Here is a 13,135-nt window from a genome sequence, read left to right as displayed (position 1 = left end):
CTCCCAGTTGGGATGACCTGAAACGGTTCCTTTCAGACGCCGATGCAGGGACGGGAGCATGGAGACTGGACGGCCAGAGCAAGACGGAACCCCACCCACACTTTCCATTCTTTGAGGTTCGCTATCGCTGAACTCCAATCAGCAACCACCGCCAAACTGTGAAGAAAGTCGCGCGCAACAAACAACCGCACACCCAACCCAACGCCCAAGGTCGACAGCAGCCGGTCGCACTGACACCTGACGCAGCGCCTCACCATCCCGAAGCCTCGACGACCATTGCCAAGTATTCATCCCGGAGAATTCCAGACTCTCGGAACCGTTACCCCCTCTGCTTTGTTGCCTGCGTTGCGGCTTATCGCTCTCTCACTTCCTCTATCCAGGTGCTCTACCTGGTTGCACCTAGCGTTGATCTCACAGAAACTGCGACAAGACGCCCGCCTATCGACAATAATTCGGCCTCAACTAGAACTCATCATGCCGGTCTCGTTGAAGTATAGTGAGCATCATTATACTCCCGACAATGAGCTTCAGAAGCTAGGCGTCTGGGAGTACCCTGTTGCCGCTGACGATGCCTCCAAATACTGGGTCATGTGAGTGCCCCTCGTTCTTATCACGACAGCTTCGCTAGCTCACATATTCGACTAGTTGGATCCATGGTGGTGCTTGGCGAGACCCCCGGAAGACCTTCCAGGACTTCACACCTTCCATCCGAGAAATCGTCAAGGCCTCCTCTGTTCCCAAGAATGAGATCCGCGGCTTCATCAGTATTGACTACCGCCTCTCCCCGCACCCCCTCTTCCCGCAGGACCCCGCTGTCACTGCGCCGGCGGAGCTCCGCTGCGCGCAACATCCGGACCACCTCCGTGACATCTGGTCGGCCCTCGCCTTCCTCCAGCGCCGATACAACATTCAGGACCGCTACATTCTCATGGGCCATTCGGCCGGTGCTACACTCGCCCTTCAGCTCCCCATGGGATCATCCTCCCTCGGCGCCGCCCCTCCACCCGACGTACAAATGCCCAAGGCCATTGTCGGAATTTCTGGCATCTATGAGCTGAATGCCTTCAATGGCCGTCACGACGAAAACTACACGCAGTTCATCGCTGGTGCTTTTGGCAACGATCAGTCAATCTGGAACAAGGTTGTGCCCGCTACTTTTTCCGGAAGCTTCAAGGAAGCATTGCCCAAAAAGCCGCTGATCATGCTGGCTTGGTCCCCCGACGACACGCTGGTCGACGAGCCCGAGATTGATGGAATGGCCTCCAAGCTGAGGAATGACGGTGTCGAGTGCACAGTCATTAAAAACCTTACCCACGATCATGACTTTGTCTGGGAAGATGGCAAGCAGATTGCGAGGTTGCTTTCCGAAGCGCTCGAGTTGTTGAGAAAGAGCTAAGACTCGTGGCTCATGTCGCAATCAATCATGTTCATTCTACGTTACACATATCCCACATGTGCTTGGGTTTCCCCCGAGTCGTTCTATAACCCGCTTCTATCAAGATACCATTTCCCATGACCAACCATATGATTTGCAGTCCGCCTGCCTCTGTTTCTCAACTTGCATTACAACTTGGCACCCCAAGCTTTCCCTGCCTTGGCTACTCTCGCCGCTCCTACGGTCAGCGAGCCTGCTAGGATCACCACTCCGCCCCAGATTTGAGCTCCGAGATACTGCCCTCCCGACCTGTCGATGATGGCACCGGCCGTTGGAGGTCCAGCCAAAGACGCGAAACCGGACAACGTCGCAATCATACCAAACCGCGTCCCCATCTTCTGCGGGTCAGCCGTCAGGCTTGCCAAAGCGCCTACGAAGACGCCCTGTGCTGCTCCGTTGGACAGGCCGAAGAAAACGCTGAAAATATACATGCCAGTCCTCGTCTTCACCCCTATCCAGACAAATTCCATGCAGCCCAGAATAAACGTCATCAGCATGAAGGTGTTGATTGGGCCGAGGTAGCGGTCGGCAACGTATCCAACTACTGGCCGACTAGGGATGCCCAAGCCATTGGTGATCAGAAGCAAAGAAACAGACTCCGTCGTTGAGAAACCCACGACTTTTCGGGCGTAAGTGTTGATCTACCGCAGCGATTAACGCTTGACGCTTGAATGAGTGCCACACAGTTCATCAGACTCACATAAAAGAAGCCAAAGTACAGCGCCATGAAATAGAGGAAGACACCCAGCGCGAACAATATATAGGGCGCTTCTCGAAACGCTCCCCACTCGACAAATGGGCCGGATCTTCGGGGCGGAAGTCTGGGACGCAGCAAAACGTTTGCTATGACGGAAACAGCGAGTGCGACGAAGGCAGAGCAGCGCACAGCCCATGGGAATCCGACCTGAGGGATGAGGTACTGCAGTGTAGAGGGAAAGATCAAGCTACCGACGCCAGTACCTGTGGCCGAGATGGCCAGCGCGAGAGATCGTCTCTCTTTGAAGTATGATCCGATGATAGCCACGCTTGGCATGAACAACACCCCCAAACCCATACCGGTACATATTCCCTGGGCGAGCATGATCTGCCAGTATGTGGTGCACAAACTCGTCATGAAGGTGCCAAAGACGACAACAGTGCAGCCCACGAGAACCGCTTGCCGTGCGTATCCCGCATCCGTCAGGCGGCCAGAAACTGTACAAATTGCAAACGTCAGGAAGATTTGAATCGAGCCAATCCACGATATTTGGGCTGACGGCAGGTGCAGCTTCTCAGTGTAGTACAGTTGGTAGACGCCGAATGTTGCCGGATAGCCCCATGCCAGCGCGTTTAGCATGTTGCCAGCTAGGACTTGGGACCATGCTGTCCATCCTCCTTCCGGGTACACCAGGTCATGCTCGGCGGACCATTCTCGGACGTCGTCGGGCGCGCCCGCAGTTGTGGTTGTCGCTCCATTCTGGCACTTGTCCGAGTTGCTGGCCTGTGCCGGGCCGTTAACGGTGCTCCGGACGATGTCTGTCGTTTCGGTCATTGTTAAACTACAGCAAGCTGCTGATTATTTCGAGCTGCTGGAATGATAACACTTTGGTTTTCTCGAAAAGTTCATGGAGTCCATCGAAGAAATCTATCCCAAGAATAGGTTGCCCAGAAAGCGGTTCAACAACGTCCAAAAAAAAGATCGGAAAAGTTATATAATCGTCACGGCCAAAGAGGCTGGAAGCTGTGGGAGTCTACCTTTGTATTAGTAAAAACAGGCGGCCGAGATCGCCCCTCCCAACAACCGAATGGTACCGGAGAGACTGAGAAACGGACGGGGTAGTAGGGCCCGGGCTTATTCCCGCTGCGGCGGTCGGAAGCGGACCCCACGAAAAACTCTCGACATTGTTTCTCTTTTGCGACTGGGGGACGTCTTGTACGCCTTGTGCCTTTGCGCCTTACATAGGCAGACAAGCTATGCGCCATCCGGCGCTCGGCAAGATAGCGGTTGGCCGACGAAAGCGCCCGCCATTGTCGTCGGCGTGAGGATCCCGGGGTGACTTTCCCAGGTCGTGAAACACCACCGCTGAATAAAAGGCCTGCCATTCCCTGGTAATCTATAGACTGCCTTGGATGCCGGACTGGCGGATTCATTTGCTCCTGTCCTCACTGTCAATCCTGCGAGCTGCTCAACGGGCCTTATCAGTCAGTCACTAAATCGTCTCCGCAGCTGTCGTATGGGTCATTTGATGCTCACCGTCAAACAACCACTCATATCTTAGAAAACCAAATGGTCTAGGCTAGGACTATCTGCATTGGCACTCGGTGTAAATTGTCCACCAACTTTGCTGGGCAAGCTTGAATGCACCGTGAACAACACCACTGAGATGCACATGAAGTGCCCGACTCTTGTAGTGTCCGTAAAATAGTAGCTCCGATATTACAACAGAACAAAACCGGCAATGGTCATGGCTTGCATAAGCAGGCATCTAACCACAGTAGTTTTACTACCATATCAACACCACACACTCGGCGCAGGATTCCGACACTCACGGAAACCACCAGCGAGAGCGGAGGACAAACCAATTCCCGCCCCACATGAAATCCAATACCGTCGGCGCCGAATCGGATGCGAAACGCATTCACATTCCCCATCGCACAGCAAGCCAACTCTGTCGCATCGCATCGCATCACATCGCGTCGCATCACATCGCATCGCGGCACGGCGCAAGCGCACACACGCATTATTATCACGTCGCATCAGAGACAACGCACACCACTTGTCCCTTCTCAGCCGATACGGGCCCAACGACAACAACAACAACAATAACAACGATGAGACTCGCTCCATACATCTCGGCCAATTGCGCCTCTGCCAACCCCATGGCCTGCTCACCTCCGTCATCCCACGACTCCGCGCCCGCCGCGCCGCGCGACGAGCGCATCAGCTTATCGTGCCGTCCAACCCGGAGGAGCCGTCGCTGGCAATCTGTCTCAAATAAAACACTCCTCTCGCAAAGCAAGCTTTTGCACGCACTGTGAAATGATCCTCCAGGGATGAGCGAAACGGCTGCTCCCCCCCCTTCTCTTCCATTTCCCCCCCGCTCAGTGGGATAACAATGGGGGGACCTGACGTTTTTTTCGTGTTTCGCCACCGCCTGTCTTCCAGCGCTACCTGTCAAGCAAAAAAACAAGGGGCTGGAAGAGGGGAGGAGGGGGGACGCAATCGCAGTTGGGATTCGCGCATCAAGCCCAGTGAAACAGAAGCGCAGAGCGCAGCACCCTAAACACTTAAAAAAAGGGCGCAAAGCCATGCCCGCCGACCAACCAGCAAACCGTACTGTGCTCCGAAACGAGTAAAAGTAAACAAACATGACAACAACAACAACAAAAACAACGCGCAGCCCATGCGCACCGAACTCACCCAACTGCGCTGCGCAGCGCTGCGCAGAAAAAAAACCCGACTCACCGCTCAATCCAAAACCCAATCCGTAACTCGCTCGCCTCCATCGCTAGTAGCGGGCTTGAAAAAAAGTCGACTGTGCAAATCAAACGTCCATAATCTGCTGCAGCTCCAATTGCTTGGTGTGCATACACTAGCACAGCGTAATTGTTCTGGGCTGCTCGAAATCCCACACAAGAATCGCTGTTCTTCAGGAATCGTGGTCGAAAATTCCTAAACACTCAACACTTTAGCAATGCGGGGAGCTATCCATGAGTGCGGGGTTCTCTCGACAAATGACGTAATAATCCGAGCCACATGCGCCGAACCACCGTGCACCCCGCCAGCGGAAGTGCCTCGTCGAGGTGCCTTAACAATTCACGCAAGGCACCCCATCCCCCCAGCGGGCCAGTCAGAGCGCAAGGAGCTGGTGCCAGCCCGCGCCAGCCCAAGCTGCGCACGGATCAGACACTGTGCTGAGGAACCGCCGTCGTGCGCGCCCGCCACAAAAAAAGAACCACAGCCACCAACCTGCTACCCCTCCCCTCCCTGGCCGCGCCGGAACGGGATGCAACGGCGAGAACCGCGCGCTAGTGTCGAATTGGGTTTAGCCCCGCAGTCATCTTTCAACGACTTCCGTTCTGACGCTCCCCCGCTCCGCCCCGGGGGCGGTGCGACACCGCATCCTGCGCCGTCGCAAACTTCAACCGATGGTCGCACGACGCCGGAACATGTTTTGATGATCAATGTCTTTTTTGTTTACTTGGCTTTTCCTTGTAGTAAGCGTTGCCACTAAGAAAAACAGTCGTATCGTAGCCGCATCGCCTCTCCGTTTCCCCCACACTTTCCTTCCAACGGGAAAATCCAGAGAGGAAAAAGCTCAACAGAAAAAGGAGTGGTGAAGCTCGGTGCGCGCAAGCTCCCACCTCCTCGCCAATATAGGAAACCACGTAGCACACGAAACTGCAGGCGAGCGATTCTTCCCATCATCCTCATCCGCGGACAATTTGAACCATGCGCGAGCCCCGTAACAGTCTCTCGCCTGCAAGTCGCAGAAAACCGCCATATTTTTGTTTGTCCCTTCCCCTTCCGGCCTATCCCATATCCATCTCCCGACTCATCCCTTGACCATCTCAGACGCAGGCGCAGGCGCACATGGATATGCGCGCGTGTTCATGCCTGTGTACCAACGTATCCGCTTGCTTTTTCAACTTTCCGTCGCCCTTCACATCGTACAGTTGCACAACTTCGCCGAAAACTGTAGCTCTCTGTCGCCACGACTTCGCCAGCATTGAAGAAAATAGAGCAAGACAGAAAGACATGATGCGCGCAGCAAAACAGAAAGAAACAGTAAACAGCAAAAACAAAAAACACCGCTTCCCATAAAACAGATCCGAAACGCCAAAAGGAGTGTGAGTGACAGTCCTCACCCGGCAAACCCCGATTAACCCACCGCCGAGTCTTAATCTCCCCCTTTGCCAGGTGGTCTTGTGTGACCAGACCGTAGAGAAAAGAAATCAAGAATCCCTCCACCTCACACCGCAGCCGTAGACAGCACTCAGTGGCGTGCTAGTCCAAGCTTCCTCAATCATTGTTAAACTTGTTGTTACCAAACACCGGCAGGCCAATATCCTCATCCTGGTAGAGACAGTGTTGAACCTCTGTGGTACCGGCGCTATGCCGAGTGACCGAGGGTGGAAAATCGTCTGTGAGACACGGTTGCCTTACCGTTTCCTCTTCTTGTTCTTGTCGGCGACAGCGGCCGTCGTCGAAATGGGCGCAGCTGGAAGGAGAATGGGTTGCATGGGATTGGTGATGTCCTCCTTCTTAATGGGGACACCCATGTGTCGGCCATAGCGACCCTTGCGACCATTGCCCTCGTCCTCGCTGATGCACTGATCGGCACTGAGGCCGGCGTCGCGGCATCGTCCGCAGGGTCGCTGTCTGTCGCAGCCCTTCTTGCTCTTGCGGCATCGCTGGCAACGAGGCTTGGCAGAGAGATCCAGCTGCTCCTCTTCGCCAGGAGCACCGGGGACGGTGGGAGCAGAAGCAATTGACGGTTTGCGCGACGAAGGCAGAGAAGCAGGTGACATGGGGCCATTGCTCGCGGTGGCGGAAGCTTTCTTGGGCTTGGCAATGGTGGGACGGGGAACCTTGCTGACCTTGGGCTTGGGCTTGGACCCGGGCAGTTGGGTCTTGGGCCTGGCGTCCGGGAGATTGGTCTTGTTCTTCAAAGCCTCGGGCTTGCGCTCCGTGTTGGCCGGGGCGTCGGGGGCGTCCTCCATGTCGGCATCATCACCGCTCGTCTCGATGCTCGGCTGAGGGATGAAGTGGCTTTCCGTGGTCTGGTACATCTTGCGCATGATGCCGGCAGCATCCAGCTGCTGGCGCTGGGAAGCCAAGCACTCTTCCTCGCTCTCGCTGTCGCCGTCACTAGTGGCTCCAGTGGACGAGGCGGCATCGGCGCGACCGCTGAAGGTATCGTCGAGGGTAGAAGCGGAAGTGCGACCGTGTGAAATGTTGGACATTTCACCCAGACGCATAAGCTGGATAGCCACATCCTTGTCCTCCTCCGACATGCAACTGCCAACAGTGGGGTCCGGAGTTGGCAGGATTCCACCCATGCCACCATAGTTGCTGCCCTGTCCGGGGTACCCAATACTGCCACGAGCATGGCGCTCTGAAGATGGCGTCGCATAGTACCCACCATGACCGTATCCGTTATTGTGGCTCTGCGGAGACTGCAGAGGGATGGGATTCGTGAAGGGGTTTTGGCCCGGCTGCACGAAGGGGAAAGAAGCTCGCTGAGGTTCGCTGCGACGAGCAGGGGACACGGAGGGGTTCGACGTGGCCGCCGGCATCTGCGGAGGCGCAAACAAGGGAAGCTCCTGTGATGAGGGAGATGAGTATGAAGAGGTAACGGCTTGATAAGGAAGCACAAGTAGCGGTCGGCAAACTTACAGAGCTCTCGAATTTGGCTCGCTTGCGTCGGCCACCCTCAACAATGTTTTCGACACTGATTTCGGTGTTGCCAATCTGCTCCTTGACCCTGCTAGAGCTGGAACCAGGGGCTCCGTCACCGCTGCTGTAACCATTGACACTGTCACTGTAAATGTCGGCGTGGCCATTGGCGCCGGTATCTCTGTTCTTGGAGGAGCGAGATCGGCCCTTCTTTGAAGTTGTGTTGGCAGAGCCGCTGCGTCGGCCGCGGCCGGCATTGGGCGACGGACTGCGCTTCCGAGAGGTCCTCGATGAGGGTCTGGAGACTTCATGGCCGAAGCGATGCGGAGGCTGAAGGGGCGGGTAGCCGTCCGCCCCATAATGGGGCGGAGCGCCGACAGGAGCATGTTGGTAAGTAGAGGGCGGGACAAAAGGGCTAGTGGAAGAAGGGGGTTCCTCAATGACTCTGACATAGACAACCATGTTGTCGCGGAAGTTCTCGTATCTGGCGATGAGAGTTATGCCTTGGTCATCCTCGAAGCTGACGCCCTTTGAGCCGGTCGGCCCCGAGTACAGACCGTAAAAGTTCTTGACGGTGGTGACAATGGAGTCAGTGGTGTCGTGAGGGTAGATTTGAACTCGCATAGGGAGTCGCGCACGGTATTGTGGTGACTCTGTGAAGAGGAGTTCAAATGCGACATTCTTGGGTGACACCGTCTGCCGGGGCGAAACACTGCCCTGGTTGGAGTTGGGCTCCGAGTGGCCGTTGACGGCACTTGTGGGTGACATGCTCGTCATTTTGATGTATGGTATTGAATCGATGGATCTGAATGGAGGATGGTCGGATGAAGGGGGGTTGATGGAGGATGCGGTGTTGCAATGGAGGGTGGTCGTGAGCTTGGGACAGGAAGGTTGAGGTCCTGAGCTGAACTGGTGGGCGGTCGACTAGAATGGTGGCCGACTGCCAACGAGCCCAAATTCGAGTCGAATCGACAGCGGCAACAAGCTGTCTTGCTCCAAATGCGTCTATCAGAGGCGTTGCAACGAGCGCCCTGTGTCGTCGTGCGGTCAGCGCCAGACGGGGCGATCTGACCAAGACGCTGCCGGAGCGAACGGTCGGGGTATGGGGGGGGAGAGGAGGAGTCGTGAAGAATCTAGATCATGGACTAGACGGGATTAGCCATGAAATGCCGATAGAGGCAGAGACGGACCGGTTGGGCGGCTGTGATGACCTGTCGGCGGGTTGGAAGGAGGAGGAGAAGATGCGTGTAGGAAGGAGAGGTGAGGTGAGGTGAGGAGAGGAGTAGAGGAGGTTGAACTGGGAGTGCGTCGGGGAGCGGATGTAGCGAAGCAGCGAGGGGACCGGTAGAGCAACGAGAGAAGCACGAGGAAGGGAATGCGACGAGGACGGGTGCTCAGGGACATGGAGCCTTGATCGCAAAGACCAAAAGGACGGATAAGACTCACTCTCGACGAAGGCCGTGGTGTTGAATGATGGGAATCCGGTGGGCAATTCGCAGGTTTGTGTGCATGAGAGGGAAAAAGAGGAGCCCGGCGAGGATATGATTTTGTCTGCGGTGAGTTGCTGCTGTTCCAGTTTCCCAAGCCAGACCAGCCAGTCCAGTTCAGTCCAGTCCAGTCCTGTTGCAGCTCAGTTCAATCTTGCTGGGTCTGCGCTCACTAACATGGAGTGCAAGGCAAGGCCAGCGGCCCAAGGTGCACGTCTTTTCTGCAGCCACTGTGGAAGACCCAGGTCTCCAGACTGCCGGCCACCGGTTGGGGACGACAGTGCGCCAGACTGTGTGCGAATGTTTCTCGTCCGGTTCAGGCGCCTTTAGGGCGTGGTGCGCTATAGTGAGGTGATAGTGTCCGCTGAAGCTTGGGAACAGCTGAGGCGTGTTCCGACGCTTCAGGGGCGGACAGCCTGGAGCAGGCGCGGTAGCGGCCTACCTTGGTACCTAAGGTAGGTAGGTAAGGAGGTAGGTACGGGCTGCCACCTCCTGTCCTCACACGACGGGAACAGGAGGCGCTGAGGGTGAGGTGGGCAGTCTGCCCTGGCTGGGGCCCAACCTGCCTACCGACCCTGCCGACCCTACAACAGCTCGTTAGCTCGCCCCAGATACAGGGCCCTGGCCAGTAATTCCCTTGAAAAACAGGGTACCTGCCGCACTTCACCGCAGAGTGGGTGGCACCTGGACCCGCCCGTCCCGTCCACGCTCTCCTGGCCAGCTCACGCCTGCCCGGAGTGGTACCTTACCTACCTAAGGTACCACCCACCTCAGAGGTAGCTGACCTTCACCGGTGAATCAGATACCTCATTGTCGCAGGCGCATTTGCGCTGGCGCTCTCTAGGCCTCTTGTCGACTTGATTTTGGGCTTCCATATCATGCTTTGAGTCTGTCTGCGTCTTTGCAGAGGAAATAAGGTGTTTCCAGGGCCTCAGGGGCGACCGGAGGAGGGGGCGCCGGACGGAGGCGGAAGTCGTCTATGCTTGCGCAACTTGGGGCGCTTCGCATCACCCGTCGCCGCACATCAGCGACCATCGCCCATCGACCAGCCAGCCAGCAGCGAGCAAGCAAGCAGGCAAAGCGGACAGCGAACAACGAACAGCGCGCAAGTTGCGATGGAACCATAGACCGGCCATACAGAGCACGGCAGCGCAGCGCAGCAGAGCGGACACTGCTGTGTAGGTACCTACTGGACCGGACAGGGTCTGAGGTGGCCAAAGACGACTGGACGGCGCAAAGCAAAGGCAATGGAGTTATGGAAAGGCGAAGGCGGTCAAACAAGTCAAGATCTGGCCTGGCCTGCCTGCCTGCCTGCCTGCCTTGCCTGGGCTGGCGTTGATCCATCAAATCTCGCGAGTGCCTATTTGCGGATATGATGGTCTCTCGCCGCACCGGAAGGTAATTACAGCCTTCTAGAAGCCTCAATCTCTGTCCACGAGGTCTAGGGAGGACAGGGGGCCAGACAGTTGACTGACTTTTGCCCGTTAAGGACCGTCCTGCTCCATCTTCAATGTCTCGTTTAGTATTATCTCGACACAAGACACACACTCTCTACCCTGCGCCCGTGGCATAGCATACCTACATCCAAAGCCTGCCGTTCAAGGATGCCCACGGGTCGACTCGTCGGAACAAATCCAGACGTCCGTGGGTGTGCGTTGGGCGTGTTTGTGTGTGCGCGCGTCCAGCTGTGTCCATGTATTGCGTACTAACACTTTCGCCTGGCCTCGAGTAAGGCACATACATATATGGATGCTCACACAGAGATAACATCGGCTACTTTGTGTACGCACATGCGAACTTGTGTGTTTCGTCTCCCTTTTTACCTACCTGCCCATCTGTCTACCTTACCCTACCAGCTACTAACCAGTAACTTTGCTGATGACGGCCTTGGCTGACCTTGGTTATGTAACGGCGCAGCGGAACGACCAGATACGTGCGCACCGGTACCCGAACTGATGACGAGCAAGCGCCCGATGATGTGCAAGCCTCAAGGAATATATGGCCCTTTGGCCCTCTTGTCTCGCTCCTCACCACACCCCGTGTCTCTTCTCTTCACCAATCGCACTCTGCCCTGCTTCCATGCCTCGTGTCGGTTCGGCTCAGCCCAGCCCAGCCCAGCCCAGCAAGCAGAACAGCGCAACGGACGACCTGGAGGAACAACAACTGACCGGGGCAGGCTGGCCACCGACAAACGAATGGCGGCTTACCGGCTTAAAGTGAAGGAAGTGACAGAACGGAAAGCCATATGCTTCACGGGTCTCCGGCGCCCCAGTAAGGCCGCAGCGTCATGTCTCCGCGAGCAAACAAGACACGCAAAAAAAACCTTCCTGCTCCTCACCTTAGTTATCACGGGTACCATCCATGGACCGCCAGACCTGTTCCTCCTCGCTTCCTCCAATTCGCCCAGCCATCCCTGTCCGGTCTGAGCCATCGAAACCTCGTCAATCCTGGCCATGCCCGCAGGCCTTCAGGCCATCCATGATCCCAACCAATCCCATCGAGTCCAGCTCACGTTTAATCCAATGCGATGCGATGCGATATACATTGCGCCTGGGACTACTTCTCACTCTCTTTCCTGACAAGTTGCCAACGCCTCGTATCTACGGATACACACTCACACACTACGCTTGATGGGCGCGGCGACAGCAGACCAACTGATTGACATTATGCCTTGCCATATCTGCTTCGAGCCCTCCAATACCCGGAACCTCCGAGGGGCCAGGGACGCCAGATCGGACCCGATTGCGACTCGACTGCCGTGCCTTGGGGCCAAGACCCAGAGACTGCGAGGGATATGTACATACTCATCCCACCTCCCTCCCTCCCGCCTGCGCTGCAAGATTCGGATTGATAACTGCGGCGCTTCGCAGCGCGCCATCCCACCCTACCCGAACCAAGAAAGCATTCATGTTTGCGCACACGAAGAGGAGGAAATCGGAACGCCATGGCCGATCTGCGTCGGGGCATCTCGCGTGAGCCATCCCTCATGTTCACCCCTCGCCCTTCCATTCGTATGGAGGTTGGCCGGTATCAGCTCCGTCATCTGCGCTTTGCGACTGGTGCCGGATCGCCCGCCTGTCACAAGGTCCCATATGCCATATGCCCCGTTGTGTATATGTGTGTGTGTGACTTGAAGATGGATGTTGGATGTCGTTCTGGCCTGTGCTTCCGTGCTCGACTTGACAATTGAGGACCGCGATGGCACAATTTCGCGACGGCCGACTTGGTCTTGTCATATCTATGTTACACCAGCCCCAGACATCCATCGGCCGACCTTGTTCCCATTCTCATCGTCTTCATCATGACTGGCCTACCCTGATGGCACACTGGCAACATACGTACATGTTCCGCTCTACCACCACAACCACCACCACTACCACCGCCACTGTTACCACGCATACATACACATGAACACCCGTCGGCGACGACGCCAGAACTGCAGGTCCGGCATGGCGTCTGCTAGCGTTTTGGCGCCAACCCCAACCCAATCCTGGAGCCGTTTATCTGACCCAGCCGTCCATCCAATGCCTCCAAGTTTCAGAGGGCGAGCTTCTAACCACGGCTCTTAGCCCATATCGCAAACGCCATGAGCGCATTAGGCGGCGCTGGCCGGTGCCATACTACCCGCGACCGAACAGCGCGGGCAGCCTGTCAGGCGGAGAATGTAGTCTTATTAGGTGAAATGATCTGCGAGCTATTTGGGGGCCCTCCCCAAGAGCCAGCCCGTTCGTGAGCTCCAGTATTTGCCTTCCTCCGCGGTAGCGGCTGTTTCGCCCGCATGAGACAACCCCCAACACAGGCCCACCGACACCTTCACCTCGTAGCGATCAAGGT

The 13,135-nt window shown here is 56.4% G+C and overlaps 3 protein-coding genes across 3 annotated transcripts; 1 reads left to right on the top strand and 2 right to left on the bottom strand.

The window, feature by feature from the left end:
- Positions 1–474: 474 nt before the first annotated feature.
- Positions 475–1,396, top strand: GCG54_00001755 (Kynurenine formamidase; the record flags this gene model as incomplete). The annotated part of the gene is made up of 2 exons (XM_045401859.1): positions 475–590; positions 646–1,396. 2 exons carry the CDS (start codon positions 475–477, stop codon positions 1,394–1,396), a joined length of 867 nt encoding a protein of 288 aa, XP_045270588.1.
- A 167-nt stretch (positions 1,397–1,563) lies between these two features.
- GCG54_00001754 (uncharacterized protein) lies at positions 1,564–2,966 on the bottom strand (the record flags this gene model as incomplete). The annotated part of the gene is made up of 2 exons (XM_045401858.1): positions 1,564–2,076; positions 2,136–2,966. 2 exons carry the CDS (start codon positions 2,964–2,966, stop codon positions 1,564–1,566), a joined length of 1,344 nt encoding a protein of 447 aa, XP_045270587.1.
- A 3,471-nt stretch (positions 2,967–6,437) lies between these two features.
- Positions 6,438–8,591, bottom strand: GCG54_00001753 (putative transcriptional regulatory protein C56F2.05c; the record flags this gene model as incomplete). The annotated part of the gene is made up of 3 exons (XM_045401857.1): positions 6,438–6,528; positions 6,582–7,741; positions 7,815–8,591. 3 exons carry the CDS (start codon positions 8,589–8,591, stop codon positions 6,438–6,440), a joined length of 2,028 nt encoding a protein of 675 aa, XP_045270586.1.
- Positions 8,592–13,135: the final 4,544 nt, after the last annotated feature.

This window comes from Colletotrichum gloeosporioides (genome assembly GCF_011800055.1).
Source record: "Colletotrichum gloeosporioides strain Lc1 chromosome Unknown consensus_7, whole genome shotgun sequence".
Taxonomy (NCBI): Eukaryota; Fungi; Ascomycota; class Sordariomycetes; order Glomerellales; family Glomerellaceae; genus Colletotrichum; species Colletotrichum gloeosporioides.
The sequence above is the reverse complement of the archived record's forward strand: the minus strand, read 5'-3'. Positions and strand labels throughout refer to the sequence as shown.